The sequence below is a fragment of the Perca fluviatilis genome, chromosome 5 (genome assembly GCF_010015445.1).
Source record: "Perca fluviatilis chromosome 5, GENO_Pfluv_1.0, whole genome shotgun sequence".
In the NCBI taxonomy this organism is placed as follows: domain Eukaryota; kingdom Metazoa; phylum Chordata; class Actinopteri; order Perciformes; family Percidae; genus Perca; species Perca fluviatilis.
The window spans coordinates 32,526,930-32,547,115 of record NC_053116.1 but is presented as its reverse complement, the minus strand read 5'-3'; the positions used below and the strand labels follow the sequence as shown (position 1 = coordinate 32,547,115).

At 40.3% G+C, this 20,186-nt stretch overlaps 1 protein-coding gene across 1 annotated transcript in view; it reads right to left on the bottom strand.

The window, feature by feature from the left end:
* lhfpl4a (LHFPL tetraspan subfamily member 4a) overlaps positions 1–19,854 on the bottom strand; it is a 29,343-nt gene extending 9,489 nt beyond the window's left edge. The window contains exon 1 of the mRNA XM_039800457.1: positions 18,474–19,854. Within this exon, the coding sequence (XP_039656391.1) occupies positions 18,474–18,882 (409 nt within the window). The 5' untranslated portion in view covers positions 18,883–19,854. The remainder of the gene's footprint in view (positions 1–18,473) is intronic.
* Between the last annotated feature and the right edge of the window lie 332 nt (positions 19,855–20,186).

The following is a 20,186-nucleotide window of genomic DNA, read 5'->3' as shown; positions in this document are numbered from 1 at the left end:
GCCACATGAAGAATCCTGATGGGCAAAATACTTCAGCCTGATGGCAGCTCATTAACCAATCATTTTCCTTTGTATTATTATATTTGGTGGATATATTGTCCACTAGCCTAAAACACATAAGACGTCATGGTGTGTTTGTGCTGTGAGCAATAAAAATCTAATTTTCTGACTCAAATCATGTTTTGGCATAAAATTAAATCTGACTCTGTGATATCATTTAATGTGATGGAAAATACTTGGGTTTCATTTTCGTAGCTAATTGTACTCAAGAAAGTAATTGCTGTGAGCTCGTAAGTGGGCGACATTACTAAGAATGTGTCCAACGGGACAACAAGCAAAAGTCGTTGGACAAAACGGATAATCTCAGCCCAAACAACCTACCTTGTTTGCAACCTGTTTGTTAGTCTTACGGCTCATGCAGGTTGCACGGTTGGGTCTATTTTTTTTTTAGCAATTACTCTGGTGAGCCCAAAGCAGTCGGCGTCAGTAAAGGAACACGTGCGGTAGTCCTTTTGTGGCGTTCAGGTGGCTGTGTATTTTAAACTAAACACAAACATAGTTCTTTCTTTTCCGTTAAGAACGCACCTCTTGACAGCTTAGATCCTCGAGTCAGCGATACTTTTTTGGAGGTTTTGGAGGTGTCCGCGAATCACTTGATTAATATAATTTTGTTCAGTTCAAAGATTTGTAGCCGCTGAGTTTGATCACTTTTTTCTTCATCTAAGTGATCAATACATACAACGGTAAGCGGACACGTCACCATTCATATGCTCTGCAGTACAACAGCAGGCTTGGTCACCACCAGTGAAAGGAGCTCCACTGCTTAAAGCTACTGATCCAGTTGGTTCAGTTTGAAGATCCCTTGCAAATAATACATGTACTGAACATGTCTAGTTAGCTTTTCTGAGACAAAGTAATCTATTAAAAATAACAAGTGATTCAACAAGTCATTAATTCCAAAAATATATATCATTACACGTTATATAGATATTTAGCATATTGTAGAAAAAAACTTTTTTTCAGTACTGCAGGGCAGTAATGACCGTGTGACATGCCCTTTCCTCTATCTACACTTATCCTCTATTTTCAACTCAAGCATTTAAGTGGGCACCGGCGGGCTAAGAATAACCCCCACCTTCCTACAACCCAAGAAAAGACCTTTGAAGTTGTTGGGGTTTTTCCTCTTCCTTCCTCCCCCCCCACCAATCTCTCAAGACACTGCATTCTAAACTTGGAGGGGACGAACTTCAAAGGCAGAAAGAGAAGGGATCGAACAGAGGGGGAGGATTGGAGGCAGCGAGACACAGAGAGAGCTGAAGAATGAAAGCGAAAGACGAGTCGTAGGAAGTCGGAGAAAGAAAGCAAGATGGCTAACTGCTGCTTCACTCCATTATATCATTTCACTCATCTCAGTTCATCACTTCCTGTCTTTTATTTTTATCGCAGCATTCACAGCCCGTCAGCTGTTAGAAACAAGGCATCGAAGCAGATCAAACTAATGGAAACATTTGGAAAGACACGTTTGTGATCCAACTAGGTGAAATTACCAGGAAACAATTTATTTATAGTGCCCTAAAGTTATTTATAGACTTATTAAATAACTAATGTGTCAGACTTTCTCATCTATGTGCACACATATCCTTTTCTTCATTCTAGACAAACAACCAAAACTGATCAGATAAGAACTCTAAAAATATAATCAGTGTGCTATATATAAGTGTGAAGTATTTTTGATGGGAGCAGATCCAGGCTCCACAGTATTCCTCCTGAGCAGCTGGGCTCATGACGCAATCCAACACTGTGCCCTGTGCACTGACTGACTGAGTTAATTTATGAAAGCATACAATCCATGCAGTGTAGTGCACATACAAAGTAATTCATATAAGCACATGCTCACACAGACACACCCCTTCACTCAAATGCAGACTGGATTACCGATGGGACACAGGTTGACATGGCCATGCATTTGTGCAACTGCCGGACTCTGTGCACACATTAGTTAAAAAAATAAAATAAAATGGGCATGGCAAAAGTAGGGCTCGCATTATGTTGCTGTCGACCACACAATGTAATTTTCATGTAAATCGGATGATGTTTGTCATATAAGGCTGACTTCCTGTTGCCAGCAGGTGGCGCTATGACTATAAGTCAATATTGGCATGTACAGTAGATCTCCTCAGGCCTGGACTCTTATTAAGCATGAGAAATTTCAGGCAGAGTAATTAGTACCATTGATTAAATTTCTTCTATGTTTGAGATATCCCGTTACTGTGGCTACATAACTTCCAGTGGAGAATCACATGGCCTTCTATATTTTACAGAAGTCTAAAAGCTAACCACAAGGCTGTATTTATAACCAAACTGTAACCTCCTGTAAATAGGCCTCCTTGTGAAAGGAGTATAAAGTCCAACACAGAGCAGCAAAGTGAAAAGGTGTGAACATGACTTCATAAATAGATCACCGGGTCCACTCTATAATGTAATAAAGTTGTCTGAGGTCTGCCCTTCCCTCTGCTACAGTTTCTAGACCTTGGCCTGCTGTCCTCCATCTATCTAATGGACGGTCTCCTCGCTGATACAGAGATTTTTATGGAGTTGGGATCAAGCCTTGTGTGTGTGTGTGTGTGTGTGTGTGTGTGTGTGTGTGTGTGTGTGTGTGTGTTTTGCTGAAGGGGGCACTTTACAAGATGTTGCTGCCGCGAGGGTTCACTGGCCCACTTGGCATGGAGCTTTCACTCTTTTTTCCCCTCTTTCATTACACCTTGTCACTCCTACTACATACTGTAAATTCTCCCTCTGTCCTTTTTTGTTTACATATGTCATTTATTAATTATAATTGAGGAATGTAAGCTGATCATAATGCTCTCTCCCAATAACATCTTGATTTTTATTCATAAATTTCAAATTTCTACCCAAATTGTTGACCTTGCCTAAAATGTTACATGTGATACTTTTACCAAACCAATTTGTAGAGATTTAAAATCCTAAACTCCCGTGCCAGCAACTCCTGTCCCCTCTCTTTTTCTTTTCCCTTTTCCTTTATCTTTTCCTCACGCATCTTTGTGTCCTTCACCGGCTGAGGAGGAAGTTGCTGGCACGGGTCCTGAATCTGGAAAGAGGATTGGCAAGCGTACAGAGGCTTGCACATAACCATATAATGTGTCATCTCTGAAGTCCAAGCATCGTTTTTTATTGAGGCACGCAAAGCAGTTTTGTGATATACTGAGGGATAAGTGAGCGGTCCCCTCTGGCAATCCATCTAATTCATAATTAGAGAGTAGAAGAGTAGAGTAGAAGAGTATCTCTATGAACCAGCACTGATACTGAAACTACAGTTTACCACACTGGATATTACATGTAGCGTTGTTGTTCTGATCGTCTGATCATTGTGGTTTGATAATATAGAGCTGTTTTTTCTGAATACCATGAGATTTGGGTAGTTTACAGTTTACAGCATTATGGCAAATGTCCATTAATCCTAAAATGATTGTGTTTAATGATTGATGGTGTACACAGCCAAGGCCAGCCCTAGACTTTTGGAGGCCCTAAGCAGGGTTTGGTTTGCGGGAACCCACTAATTGCAACTTGTTGCCACTTCACTCCACTTCAACTTAAATTTCTGGGCGTAATAATCAATGAAAAATAATGCTGGAAGACACATATACATCATATTAAGGCCAAAATATCCAAATTATTTTAATACTGTATGAAACCAATTACCTATTAAATCAACGCTCATTGTACATATTTTATTTTTCCTTCATACTGCCATACATTACTTACGGTTTGGAAGTGTGGGGAAACACTTACAAAACAAACACTGAACCTATATTCATCCTTCAAAAGAGAGCCTTAAGAATTGTAAATTAAAACATTTATAGAGCACCAACTAATCCACTTTACATCAAACTAAAAGCACTAAAATTCAAAGATATTGTTGATTTTAAAACTGCACAAATCATGTACAAAGTAAATAATCAACAGTATGGGTTGTTTCAAATGAGATAGAGCAAACATCTCTTAAGAGGAACTTTTGTATTTCAAAAGAACGATAAGAACAACAATGCATCAAATAAATTTAAGAGACTATTTAAAATGAATATATTGAATGGATACGAAAAGGACTCCAGGTGATAGTACTGTATACTGACTGTATGTTCCTGGGATTATATACTAAGTGTAGTTTGGATGGGTTATTATTCGGTTTGATGTAGATAGAAGGAAACGAAGTAGATAGATGGAAAAGAAAGTGTGTGGTGTGTGTGTGTGTGTGTGTGTGTGTGTGTGTGTGTCTGTATGCATGTACTGTATGTATGCATGTGTGTCTATGTGTATGCATGTGTTTATGTGTGTGTAAGTAGGCAGATTTACGGTACATGTATGTGTATGTAAACATATATAAATAAGTGAAGCATCAAATTGTTTTGTATTTAACTAAAGTATAAAAATAGAAAAAGGGGATAGGACCAGAATAGTTTGTTTATAACTTCTTCCTACTCCTTTTTGAACATGGGAATTTCTTTTTTTTATATAACTTTATTTTAAGCATTTTCAATATACAGAAATGAGCATACAAACAAACTCGGGACATAGTCCCACATTGGTGCCCTCCCCTTCTCCCTCCCCATACACCCTCCCATGGGACCAAGAGTGCAAAAAAACTAAAAAAATAAACAAGATCCAATTCTACAGCGGCATATTAATGGGCTAGTCAGACAGTTGACTAAAGAGAGCGCTTAGATAACATGAGCTGTTCTAGATTCAAACTCCTTCACATTTTCGATGAGCGGAGTCCACACCTTTCACTGTATGTTTTTTCTAACTGAAGTAAAGATAGCACCTCCTGGATCCATCTCCTGAAGGGTGGGCATTTATTAGATTTCCAATTCATTAAGATTACTCTACGTGTTACGAGACTACAGAACGCTACTGCTCTCCTTTGTGTTCTTGTGGTATGTATTTCCGAGGGTGTGACTCCAAATATAGCAGTGAGTCGATTGGGTTTGAGTGATGTGTTGCATAAAGCTGAAAGGCAGTCAAATATGGAGGACCAGAAATCAACTAGGGAGGGGCATGACCAGAACATGTGACATGACCCAGAGGGTCAGAGATGGGTATATTTTAGCTAGCCTGTCATTGGAGTAGTGTATGAACATGGGAATTTCTTATTTGAATCACTTAGAATACTTGTGGAAGATTGTGCTGAGATGTACATGTTCTTATTTATCTGTTTTTTTTATGTACATATGTTCAAAATAAACTAAACTAACTTAACTTGGCACTGAACCAACTTGTGTATTGTAAATATTTTTTAAGTATGTAAAGACTAAAGTGTGACCTATTAGCGCCAACACTATAGTTAAAGGTGCACTATGAGTTCCTGCATGGTCACTTCTGTTGACGTTCCAAGTAAATTCCAACCAAAATCTCCCCCCCATGTTTCCATAACTGTCATGACTAACTGTTACTATCTCCCACCCCCTCCCCCAACCATCTTGCTGGTGATTGGCTGGAGTCGTTTGTTTTATTTTGGTGCACAGCCTGTGCCTCTAGTGTTTGACGTTTACAACCCTTGTGTTGACTCCCGAGACCGGACTTTTTCTCAGCGTATTCAGGGGGCAGGCGGCTAGCTGATCAAGGAGAGATGCCTACGATTTGAGACAAAAATTAAATTGTGCTGAAACCATGCAGGAACTCATAGTGCACCTTTAAATAGACTGCAGGAAATACTGTATTTTTCTGTTACCTCCTAACATTATAAATGGTCCTTCTTAGGGCCTTTTTCTGGATCAGCCTAGTATCCTCAGGAATTATGTCCATATTAGGCGATTCTGCACATGGTTATTTGTATCCAATACCAATGTTTAGTGCAAAAGCAGGAATTGGTACAGACTGGCAGTCAACATTCACTTTTTTGTTAACTGTAACCATGATGTTGTTATGATTCTGATTTTGATGATGTTTCCCTAACATTAACCAAGCAATTTAGTTACCATACTGTAACCGTCCTTTTGCCATAACTACGGCCTCTCTAACCAAGGTAACCATACAGTAGTTGCCATCTGCCATAATATAAAAAGCAAGAATTTTAAAACATTGGCATTATATACAATGGAAAGTTGTTTGTTGCATTCACAGCATTTAAAAGGTAAAAACAAAAACAAAAAAATCTACAGCAACATCTTGCTCCAGAAACAATGTTCAGGTTTCCTGGATAATCTACAGAGCATAAAAATGAGTTCCAAGGAAAAGTGTTGACAGTGAGTTGGGTTATCTATAGTTATAGTTAACATTAGGGTTGCACAATACTGACAAAATGTGATATTGCGATATTGATTATGAATATTGCGATATTTATATTAATTTCAATATTTTTAAACATATGTAAAATTACAAAAGTTACGGGAAAACGCATCAAAATAGATTAATAACAAATTAAACACAAGGTTTATTTTAACTGACATGTCATATTGGACTGGTCCAACCTGAATAAATAAATCAGGACCATGTCTACAGAACAGGACATGTTTTACTGGTTGGACAGTATAAAATAAATAAATAAAGAGAACAGGACACAACTTTTCTTTCGCTTCTCTGATTCATTCCGTTTTGTTGTCTCTATTGATTTCTTCACTTACACTGTCACTCTGTTGAAATATGCACACACGTGGTACGCTAGGGTTTGCCACGCAGTGGACCCATGCGCTGACAAGTGGCACGGTAACTGGCCAATGAAACATGATCATTATAGCGTTTCAAGCAGGCTGTACATCGAACACAATTAAGCCACACAGCCAACGGACGGGATGCAGAGTTCCACAAAATAAACAAAATATTGCACTTATTGCAACACTTTCGATATATTGTGATAACGATATTGAGTCGATATATCTTGCACCCCTAGTTAATATCTCAAAACCTGGACAAGTAAGTCCAAAACTGAATGAGAAAAGTTTTTATATTTGTTATTTGGGTGAATCGACAACTTTAGCAGGAACAAGAACACACAGGTGACAGGTTCGATTCGCCACAAAAGCAATCTGCTTATCAACCTTCCAGCTGTCTTTTTCATCGTGTCCTAAGCAATGCAACAAATGCTAGCTAGTCATTGCAGATTTCTTTAAAAACATCGACAAAGTACCTCAACTATCAAATGCAAATAGCTAGTTCTCTTAACTGCTACTTTAAAAGAAAAATCCATTTTAATGGCTCCTGGTCAAACTAGTTGAACTAAAGGAGGGAACCACTGAATAAACTGTATATGCATAAGTTAAAACACCCTTGATCATAATGTGATCATTAGCTGCAAAGTGTCATCTTCAAAAGAATATAGCTTGTTTAACAGCCTTAAATGCCTTATATAAAGCCTGATACATAGAAAGAGAATGAACAATATATCCGTTTGACATGGAGGTATATATGTTATTCAGTAAAGTTTGCATATTAATGAGAAGCATGGATGATGTATAGTAGAGAAATTTCCATTTTCTTCCCCTCATACATCTCATCAACATGCTTTAGGGGCTTTCTCTTTCAACTGCTTTCTTTCTCTCTCTTACACACACACACACACACACACACACACACACACACTGAGTGACAATGCTGAGAAGGGTCAAAGGAATCCATTATTCAGCTGTCAGGATATTTTTAGAAACACCCTGGTGACTTTGAAATTATTTATTAAGCGCCTGATAATTAAAACATGTACGTTTGGTTGGGAAAAGCCGGCCAGAAATCTCAGAGAGAGAGGGCATGATAGAGAAAGAGAGGGAGAGGCAGGGATATCCCTCGGGGAACCTCTTCTCTCTGTGTCTCTATATCTCTCTCTCTCTCTCTCTCTCTCTGTAGTTCTATATTTAACTCGACCACTGCAGCATCTATTTAGCTCCTGCTGGAAACACATGCACGTAGGTGCATTTATCTACATACGAGCACTGGCGCTACCACTCATACTGTATGAAGCTATACACATGAACAAACACCAAAAACACATGCACACGATCATTACACATTTACTAGTGCAGAAAAAAACACACACACCGCACTGGCTCCAGAGAAGAGCCATCATATACACATTTACCCGCTGTCTTACATGGTCACGTGAACGGACGCATGTGTGGCCACGCAGACACATGCGCTAATACACACACACACACACACACACACACACACACACACACACACACACACACACACACACACACACACACACACACAGGAGCAGGAGCAGGAGCATAATGTCAGCATGCACACACAAACTCGTTCACTCGCTGTGTTTCACTCACTCTTATTCTGTCTCTCCTCTCTCTTTCACATGCTCTTTTTCGATGGCTCTGCTGCTTACTTGTTGCAGCAAGACATGTATATGTCACTCTGAACAAAAATGGACAGGAAGCATGGTCTGTGTGTGAAAGAGTGAGAGAGCAAGAATAGACAACGACAACATTGGTCATTTATCAAACCCGGTCTTTCTCCTTAGCAAAATTAAGAAGAATTTGACCAGGGTTGTTTTGTCTCTGGATTACAGTTATTGATGCATTGTCGTACACACTTTTCCAATGCATTCGTGTCTAAGCGAATAATGTGATGCAAAAATGAGATATATAATCCATTCAGCTCATTAAACCCTTTTGGCTCAACTACGAGGCATTAGCCAACGTTATGCTAGCAATGTTAACACCATTCAAAATCGATAACATTGGAAACAGTGGGTTACCTAACCCTAAACCCTAACCCCTTGACAATCAGTAAATATAATTTGACGGTATGTTTAACAACAACACCAGCTCACTATCCAGTCATGTCGTTGTCCCTAAATCAATAACAGGACTTTCACGAACAAATGATACGCATGTGCACTGTCAGCCACAGCCTAAAGTAACGAGTTGAACAATGAACGGGATGTGAGATGATCACTAAATAATCAGAAGGGTAGTGTAACAAACTTGCAGCTTGTTTGTTAGCTCCATCCTGTGATGTTCAGAGGACGAAGCACTGAAAGACTACACTTGATGTTGGAAATAAGATATTAAAATTTTATATATTTTTTTCCATTTCATTTAACGCATTCATTTAGAACAGTAAAAAGTCAATTTCACCTGAACTCCTTAGTAGGTTTCCATCACTTTTTAATATACAACCCTGCAGCCAATCAGAATTAAGTATTCACCCAGACCATGGTAAAACTTTAAAAGTTGCTATCACTATCTTAGATTTGAGGCGGTATGACCCTACTCTACCTCGTAGTTGGCTCAGTAGGCCGTTATCATTTCTTGGTATGCTGGATCACCCATCTGCGTCAATATTTAACTGCTCGACCGCGGTGCTGTAAGATGACGTACTATGAAGTATGACAACGGTAGGGAGTAACATAACGAAAAAAAACTCCACATAAAGAGAAAGTTTGGGGTGGTGGATGGGTCAAATAAAACCCAGGACTTTCACCTGTGAGACCAGTGTTTGTGTCCTGTGTGAAACCAAAAGTCAATGTTGACTTTTTCAAAATGACCTAGACTACGTAACATTCCTTACGTAACATTCTTAACTAATGCCACAAACGTAAGTATTTTAACCCAAACCACAATCTTTTCCTAAACCCAACCAAGTAACATTAGTTAGAGCAATAAAAACTGACACCCAAGAGTCCTGACCACGCTAACTGTGACTGTTACCACGTGAAGAGATGATAACAGCTTTCTGAACCTATTAGTAGGTGTAGCAGGCCCCTTCTAACCCATATCTATGAGGCTGATAACCACTGATAACGCCCATTCAACGGATTGTTAACTTTCGAAACGGGTGAGTGAATTGGTAGAAGGCTCATCTAATTGCCCAAATTACTTTTGATGTACGCCTGTTTCTGAAAACATAAATCCAACCATATGCCTGTTGGATCAGACCACCATGACTGAAGTGAAACATGGGGCATGTCATTTGCTGTGCACATCTTATCTAAGCAGCTTCAGAGTGTATGCATGTATTAACCCCATTACAAAGCAAACCATAACCATGTACATTAATTGTTACTCCCCAAGAAGATGAGTGTCCAGGGTGCAAGTGTCAGAAGTAAGATTGAAGAAGATTTTTCGTTTTGCATCTAGTGTGGCTGTGTTAGCTAATAATGTGACATAATGTGAATATTAATGTAAATGTGTTCTGAGTATGATCAGTGCATTTCTTTCACCAGAATTCTGCTCTCTCTGTTTCTGGCTTGTATCATTCATGAACAAATTGTAGATTCCCAGTTAAAACTCAGCAGCTACTTTGCAGTTGGGCACATTGATGATTTACCTGAGGGAGCACAGAAATGGTGAGTAATGATGATCAGGAAGTAATGATGCATTCCAAGTAACATGCAAGTGTAATATAATGTATACTTATATTACTTGAGGGAACAGAAAAATAGTAACTAATATGTACATATTAGGGCTTGATTAGTTATATAAAGTGTTATTTAGCAGGTGATTCAGGGTTAATCACAGACATTGAGCCACGAGTCACTGTGCTGATTCATGATGATATGTTGCCGCTAACTAACTAGGAGTCAGCTATAAGTAATCTATCATTGTCTACTATAACGCGTAATCCATAATTATTTAGGACCTACTTAGCAATGGTTCAATAATTACGAGTTAGCAATGGTTTGGAGGCACAGATCTTAAGAAAATCCAATATGGTGGAATTCTCAACATTGCTGGTATCCCCTAATGTATAATTTCAAATCCAATCCAATTTTTTGTGATCTGGATTTTTTATGAGTACTTCAAAAACAGAGAAGCTCCATTGTTTGCAGTTGTTTAAAAGGAACAAAAAGATGGTATGTTCATGATTTCTTCATCTATGTAGCTGATCATCAGTCATACAGTCAATATGTAGGTAACAGGGGTGGGACAGGCCTATTGGTGGAAGACCCTACAGAATCATGACAAAATAAGCCTCATATTATATTGCTATGATGTTCAAGCTAGCTGTCGGGATTTATCCTGCAGAGATCTGAGGAGCACCATCGTCCTCATAAATCGACTGGAGTTTAGAATTCTAACACAAAGATAGCTTAAGATAACATCCGGCCGAAAAGAAGGACATACGGCATTTCCGGCAGCAACAGAGCAATCCCGGAAGTGGAAGGTCCTGGATATAACCTAAGCGGGGCCTGACAAGTTAGTGTGATCCAAAATAAACCCACTTCAGCCGGTAACCTATGGCTTTGGCTCACCCGTACATGTTAAAACCCGAGTCTGATCCCGAAACACAGGCAGAACTACCCTAATCAGCTTCGCAACCTAGACTGGAGCAAGACGTTTCAGAGTGGAAAGTTTTTTAAAGCTTTAGTGCATAACTTTTTGATATTAACGAACGTCCATTACATTCAAGCCATTGCCAAATGAGTTGCTACAAAGCTAATTAAGACTATCAGCTCCACACAACTCTCTCTGTATTTCTCAGTCTGGCTCATGTTCAGAAGATTGTGTTGTCCGGTGACTTTCCCACGCAGAAACTCGAGTGAAGATAATTACCTCTTCTGAAGAGTCCATCATGTTTTTTTTTAAATCCTCCTTGCCCTCCTTGGCTACTAGCAACTGCGTGGAGGAGGGGTCGGAGCTCGTGCACGATCACAGAAGGCTTGTATCATGTAGACGCACCGACAGTGTTGTTGTCATTACTTAGAATTCCTCCCGGAGGAGACAGAAACTACGCACTATAGCTTTAAATGTTAACAACATTAGCCTTTCATACCTCCAGCACTATCCATCTTTTTTCTATCTTGCTCACACACACACACACACACACACACACACACACACACACACACACACACACACACACACACACACACACACACACACTAAGAGCGAACAGTCGCTGACAGGTCGTTTCTCCCAGGACAGCTCCTCCCCTGTGCCACGGCCCATGTCCAGCTTAGTTCTGTTTAATATTGCAATAGACTGGGAAAGAGGTTAAAGAGAGATGGAGGCATGAGTTGATGGAGGAGAGAGAGAGAGAGAGAGTCATCAAGCTGCGATGGCTTGTGGGCTACTGAGCTTTACCTCTTTTCTGCTTGAGGGAGGAAAGGAAACAATACAAACTGGAAACAGATAGGAGAGGATGTTGGGGAGGAGATAGAATAGAAGAAGATGTGGGAAGAGAACAACATAAAGAAATAAAACGGACCGGTTTCTGTAGGAAGGTAAAAATATTAATAAAAAATAAAATATATTTTCTTCAAAAAAGGTGAATTAAAACTAAAGCTCTTACAGTTTCCCTGGGAGCATTTTCCACTGAATTAATCTAAATCCAAGCAAAGGTGCAAGCAGCGAAGCTCTTCACAGACCTCAGGGTGCTTTTGGGAAATCTAGCCCTCCTCTTGTTCTTTTCGTGTGAGGAAAAATGCTGCTTAGTCTAGATTCTTAGTGTAAAATGAGCCCATTATTCACTTTACCGTCGAGGTGTGACATAACTTGGGGCCGATAGGAGAAAAGTCACCTATTAGCAGGTAGTTGTTTATTCGCTATCGGCCCAAACCTTTCCCACTTTTGGCCACATTTGGTTTGTTCCTAACCCCTCTGACTTCATAAGTGTCTACAACTAAATAACCATTCTACATTTTTTGTTGTTGTTGTGCATTGTGAGCATGTTTCAATGTTGGTCTCTATATGTTGCTTTGAAGTGCTGACTGTATTAAGTTGAAAATAAGCCAGCTGAGCTAACTCTGGCTCATTTACAGTCAGTAATTCCCTGTCAATAAACAAATAAATGAAATTTCAGTGGCAGCTATTCTTGCTGCATCATCCCTGTTTTCCTGGGCCCTGTATCACAAAGCAAGTTCGACTTAGTCTGTCATTCTTTGAGCTACGTGACTTCACTCAGCCTAACATTGGCGTTCCTAGCTAGCTGGTGTCATCAAGCTGGTTATCATCTGGGTCAAAAATATTACAATACATTTTATCCGGATGAAACAATGATAGCTTCACGGAAACACTGCAAAAGTGTTTATAGCTGTTCCAATGGCAATACAGAGAGGCGGGTCTAAAAACTGGCTGTTATATAGAGGAGTAAGATGCGCTAATCATTTAAATATGGGGATAATGGGGTTCACAGACTCTCTCTCCTGGAAGGTATTCATAGTGTTGCACACAAAAAAATGACAGAACTAAATGTGTAAACATTTATAAAAGGGGGCATGAGAAAGAAGTTCAACCCTGCCCAGTAAGGGAGCCAGCTTTGCGACAAAGGAAAACCTGAGTAAAGCCCATAAATGGATAACCCACAAATCTTGCTTTGTGATACAGTCCCCTGCTGCAGGGTTTTGCAATCAATTCCTCTTGTGTTTCTTGCAGCAATGCAGGAGCAGTGCAGAATGTGTTATACTGCCAGCGGTTTAGTTTCTTTTAAAGAATCTTCCTTGGCTTGGGTCCGATTCGCAGCAACACAGGTCACTATTACTTCTTTTAGGCCTTTTGGTAAATACACCCACTATTTATTGCCAAGAGTCATGAGTGGCATCTTATAGTCCTTTCATGTGCATTAACCTAATGGGCCAACTTTGGCCCATTTTTATTTTTTTATTTTTAGAACCCAAGACAGACTGTGTCACTCTGCTCTGCCTACATTAATGTTTTGGCTTCGGTTTCATTTTTTTTACCAGTTTCAAATGTTACAGTATCACACAATTATTGAATGGGCGTTATCAATTGTTATCAGCCTCATAGATATGGGTTAGAAGGAGCCTGCTACTCCTACTAGTAGGTTCAGAAGGCCATTATCATCTATTCACATGGTAACAGTCGCCGATAGCTTGGTCTGGACCCCTGGTGTCACTTTTTAGCGCTCTGGTACTCCCATTGTGAATTCAAACAAAACCTATGTTACTTGGTTAGGTTTAGGCAACAAAACAACTTAGTAAGGTTTAGTAAAAGATTGTGGTTTAGGTAAAAAAAGTAATGTTTGTGGCGTTAGTTAAGAACCTTATGTAAGAAAATTAACTTACATAACATACAGGATATAAACACCTAGCCTGACAAGCCAGACCCACATCAAGATGTTGGGTCTGGGAACTCACCATTGGCAGGGCTCAATCCGAGGGGCGGGATAAACGGTAGTCTTTCAAATTCCCTCTGCACGCTATAGGACAGCGCTACAACCAACCAGAGCAACGCTAGTTGATAGATTCAACTTTTGCCGTATCCGGTCGGCAAAACTCTGAACACATCTTCCTTTTTTAAGAATGACTTCAGTGCCGTTCTTTGTTGTTTTCTCAAAGAAAAGCTTAACTCCAAGTCTTCCAGAGTTGCGGCCAAAGCCGATTCGAAAGACCATGGTAGCAGGGAATTCACGCGGAACCGTCGCAACTCTGCCGTCATTAGGTTAAGCCCACCCACCGACTCTATACACGATGTGATTGGCCTGACTAGAGTTTGGTTTTTCCAGCTCGCAAGCCAACGGAGAGTTGCTAGACGACCCTGGCTGCAAATTATATTTGCTGCCGCTAGGGTGCGTCTAGATTTCTAGGCTAACGAACACCCCTCTCCGGGTGAAAGTCCTGTGTTTGTTTGACCCATCCAACAACCCGCCCCATCCCACCCCAAACTGCTCCCTAATTGGCACTTTTGGTTCATTTGGCCTAGATCTAGGCCACCCTTGGTTCAAATTGGCCCTGACTGTATTTGATGAAGTATAATCTGTCACTGTGCAGTGCCAGGAGACCTGCTGCACCCAGCACCGTCTGCACCCAGCAGGGCAGAGTGGATGATTAGACATCTCCAAGGTGATGAGAAGCATTAGGCTGTCAGCCAAGTCTATTAGACAACTTACCTCCGCCGCACATTGTACGCATCGGACGGAAGGACAGTAAAACGTTGTAAAGTTTCATAAACTCTGACACATAGGCCTACTCACAAATTAGAAGGAACGCTTACATAAATTTAGTTTGAGAATAAACATTTGTGTTATTACAGTCAGCACTGAGCTTATGTGGGAAGCCTATCATGTCTGAATCAAGAAGATATGGTGTCACTTTTCTGAAATTATACTTATGGTATTGTGAAGATCTACTTACGCTAATAAGAAACAAATTCAAATGATGTAATATATACTGAAAATGAGATGACGTTACAGAGTTGATAGATGATTCCCATGCAAGCAGATTTTTTATGACTTACAGAGATTTTGTTGACCCTAGTCTTGCATTGCGCAAGAGGAGGGTCTGGCTAGTCCACACAGCATTCCCAGATGGGAGAAAAACTTGCTCTGATTTATTGGCATTTCTTTAAAACAATCGTCTTATGCGGCGCTAAGTGCCGGACAGAGCCATGGTGTCGCTGCAAAATAGCCTCTGGAAGGAACTTGTTTTGGTGGAACAGGTGTACGTTCAAAGGTTGTTTTAGTCGTGCAACAGAAAACTCAGATTGGACAGATACAGCTAGCTGTTTCGATTTACCCTGCAGAGATCTGAGAAAAGGTTAACCATAGTCCTCATAAATCGACCAGAGTTTAAAATGTCAACACAAAGGAAGCCTAAGGTAACGGATTTACGGCCTAAATGACTGAAACCCGGCAGAATTTTCGTCGGCAATGGAGCAATCCCGGAAGTGGAACGTCACGGATATAGACTAGGGACCACTGGAGTAAACAACCTAGGTGTGTATAAAGAAGGTAAAACTAGCTCCGCAAAAAGTAGCTCTGTATCTGCCACTTACAACAGTCAAATGCTGCTTAGACACAGATACATCAGTATTACATAACAAATTAATAATGTAATTTCCTTTAGGCCCATTTGCTGATAATACTTCTGTACTCATTTTACTTAAGTAGAATTTTAAATGCATGTTTTACAATTGCAGTTTCGCTAAAGTAAAGGATCTGAATATTTCTTCCACTACTGCTTTTTTTTTTTATAAACGTCTTGCTTGATTAATGGTTTGTGGAAAGACCTGGGTTCAATTCCTGTTAAGTCATGAAGATTTAGATAAAGAGAGTAAAACCTGTACCTCTGCTATTCTGTCTGATTCGTGCTGATTGTGGAGCACCAAGCCCTTTCAGCACACTCGGCAGAATAGAGGACAGAGTGGGCAGATGAGGATGAGGAAAAGAACAATACAGAAGGAAAAAAAAGTGCTGATCTTTTTCCCCCTTTTCTCCTTTCCCTCTTTTTTTTTTTTTTTTTTTTTTTTTTTCCCCTCATTCAGTATGCTGACTGTTTCTGTACAGAAAACTGTCTCCCACGCTATTCTGCATGGCCTATTTATCACATTGATCAGCTTATAAAGAAGTCGGATATACACAGGAGGCTCGCTGGATATGTGCGTATGAGAGAGATTATGATTTCTTGCACCTTCTGACAGATACGTGCTGCTCTCACTACTCAAAGGTTACATCTTGCTGACTTGGTCATTTTACTCACTTGGCCTTGTAACATCAAATCAATATAGATTTCATTTGTATCTTGTCGCTCCTAAAACAATCGTACATTTTGTTGCAAAAAACAGTAGAATCAGTGCTGAATATCAGCAGAAGTTGAAAAAGACAGTAGCAATAAATCAGACCCAAAATTCATAATGTTCCTGTGTGGGCTATTAAGAATAATCAATCAATATGAGCTTTGTCTTCATCCTGAAAGTAGAATAAAACTGTTAAAAAGTCAAGAAAGTAGAGCTGAAAAAATGTATTGATTAATCAATTAGTTGATCGTCAGAAATATAACTATAATTTTTTAAACAAAAATGACAACAATGATCTGATTCCAAATATTTGCTAGTTTTCTTTTAGGATTTGGACTGTTGGTCAGAGAAAACAAGACATTTTATACCACCATGGATTTATTTTTCTTCTTTTTTTGCTATTTGCGGCCATTCTCTATACATCCCAAACAATTAATTGGCTAAAAAACAAAAAGAAATTATAGAGTAACAAAAAATAAAAATATAAATATGTTAGTTTCACCCCTGCAGGACAGCAGAACATTTGAAGATGGACTTTTACTAATCAAATGAAATGTGAATTTAATACTGTACATATATAATTTATGGTGCTATTAGTTACAAATAATTCCCCATAATGTCACACTTGGTAAAAAAAAGGGGTCTTAGCTCTGGCACCTGCACAAATCTAAAGTGAACCATCAAAGCGTAAATGTTACAGACCCCCTGTTTGCCATTACTGAAGCTGTTCAGTTGTCTGTGAAGGTAACACTGCTCACAAGAGCAGGAGACAAAAACATCACCATCCTGAAAACAATAATCCAATCGACCTGGAATCATCCCTCAAAATAGCGACACGGACCAATGTAAGCCCGTAACATCACATCACATCACATCGTACACTGTGAGATGAGCTGAAATGGATGAATGAATGACATTTGCATTCCATCAGCATAAAGCTATGATCCTGCTGCTGCTGTCACTGGAGATGCAGTGGTGTATCCTCGGAACATCAATGGTAAAAGGGAAGCTCTGGGCCTGTTCTTGCTTTCAGTGGGTGAATAGTCGGCATAAATGTAATATTCCTGCACAACTTCCTAATTAACTGTAACAGAACCTGGCCAATAGCCTTTAGACTACAGCGAGGTAACAGAAAATCAAAGCGCTGCACAAAAACCTTTCATATTATTATTTCTACCCACATCACATGATATCTCTCATGTGAGCGAGTGGTGCTCGGTATACTGACCTCAGAAGTCCGTAATGATGCTTGATGATGTCACTACACTAGCCTCTACGTGGGAATTTGCAGTTTTGCACTTTTCTTTGTACAGCATATAGGCCTGCCTACCATAGCAGTTTTTCTTGTCAAGCATTTTGAAATGTATCTAGGGGTTATTCATCTTATCTCACAACACATTCTAGAGGCTGACATATTTTTGTTGGATTTATGGGGCAAACAAAAGGCTAAAATAATATTCAAGGTGGCAATGCAAGGTGGCTTTACTGAGTGGTCATCAGAAGGCTCCATCAAAAGAAGAATGCATTTGTTTTTTAAATGCATTCAGAATAGATCGTAGCCGATATAGTGAGATAGATAGATAGATGGATGGATAGATAGATAGATAGATAGATAGATAGATAGATAGATAGATAGATAGATAGATAGATAGATAGATAGATAGATTTTATTAATCCCAAATTGGGACATTTCTCTGTTACAGCAGCAAGTTACAAGGACATGCACAGATACTCACTCACACACATATAGAAAATACAAGAAATATACTAGAAATAATAAATAAGATAAAATAAGATAGCAAAGATAAAAATGCAAGAACAACTACTGAAAAAAACATGAAACAAAATACCCCAATACTCATGGCCGCCTACTGCAAGGTGGCTATTCATGCAATTATAATAGGAGGGTCAATTGGATTTTGGGTGGGTTTCGCTTCATTCCCTTTTGGCCTTTGATTTTCTGCATCTGTGTGACTGAAAAGACAAAAATGTAACCTCTGCTGTATAGGTGAGAGCAATTGTAAGGTTGCCTACCGCACAGCAGCTGCATCCAGGCGCAGGTCTTGTAAACGGTGGAGGTGTTGCAGAAGAAGAAGAGCGCCATGCAGGCGATGCAGCTGAGGGTCAGCACCATGGACAGCAGCACGAACACGGAGGCCGCCTTGAAGGCTCCGGACGGGATGGAGCTGAAGTCGGAGAAGCTGCCCACGCAGGTGAGCTCCCGGTTGGGCGACGGCCCGGTGCCCACGCAATAGTGGAAGAGGCCGAAGTAGCCGGCCTGCGGCGTGTTGACGCTGTCGCCGATCCAGTAGGGCTGGATGAACACCACCACGTTGACGATGGCGAAGCAGATGGTGAAGATGGCCCACAGCACCCCGATGGCCCGGGAGTTGCGCATATAATTGTCATGGTAGATCTTGGAGGCTTCTTGGGAAGGCAACATGTTTGGTCGGTTTTTTTTTTCTCTCTTTATATCTCTCTTACCACCCCCGTCCTCCTCCTCTTTAGACTCTCACAAGAAAGAAATTAATGTAGCCTAAATAATGTAAAAAAATAAATAATGCCCAGACAGCTGGGCACCCCTCACTTCGCAGGTATTGTATTTTTGTTTTCCTTCTCTATATCAAAGCTTTCCTGCGCTAAAAAAAATTCCCCCCACTTTGGCTATTTCTTATGTGGCTGTTAAAGGCTGTTAAATGAGCCTACATCACAACACGATAAAAATGTTACCTGCAAATGTGTGTGTTATGATATCAGAAGACAAAACATTGTAAAAACGAATGGGGGGGTGGGGAGGGGATGCTACATTGAAGCAATACAAAATCATAGCCTACCTACACCACTAATGAATAATTTACCAAGACCAGTGATTCAACATTGCTGTCTAAGGCTCGTTTCCTTGGGGCTACACCATGAATGATTAAAAAAAAATTCCATCAAAACGGGATTCTCTTTCTTTCACAGTGGGTGGAGAGGGTGGTGGGGGGTTAAAGCTGTGTTTCATCCTCATCCATCAGTCCAGAGCTATCTTCAGGATGTCCTTTATTACCATCCGTGAGATGAGATGCGTCCTGTTGCCTGTATAGCGCCAGCGGTGAACCCCGTCTTTTTTTACCTACCGAGGCATCCGTGGGTGCTCCCCTTCCTCGGCACGCCGTCAATGTCCACGCAGCATGTGGAAATCAAACAGAATGAACAAAAAAAAAAAACGAGAACAGGTTTCAACACGAGCCCTCTGTCAAATTTCAACAGTCCTTTCTCGTAAATCAGACATCCTCCACCGCCTCGACTCCATTATCATCATGTTTTTTTTTTTGTCGTAGCCTTTATCCAGTATGTCTCCTCTCCCTCTCTCCCCCCTCTCTCTTTTTCTCGCTCTCTCTCTCTCTCTCTCTCTCTCTCTCTCTCTCTCTCTCTCCTTCTCCGTCCTCCTCCCGTTTCTCTGCGCGCCCCCCGGAAGATGCTGATGTTGTACTGAGGACAGCGATGGAGCGCGTTCTCGTACGGGGGCGCAGCAGCAGCAGCAGCAGCAGCAAGCAAGGGGAAATTTGCATCCAAGCGCGCCTCCGCCCCTGTATCTCCTTGAATTTGAAATTAGACCAACAAATATTCACTCACGTTTGGATGAACAATGAGCGTTTTCATGGAAACGAGACACGCATTATAGTCTAGATCATGGCCCCCTGTTTGATAAACGTTTTGACTCAGGGAGCCCAATGGGAGAAGATGTTTGTTACCGTGTGAGAT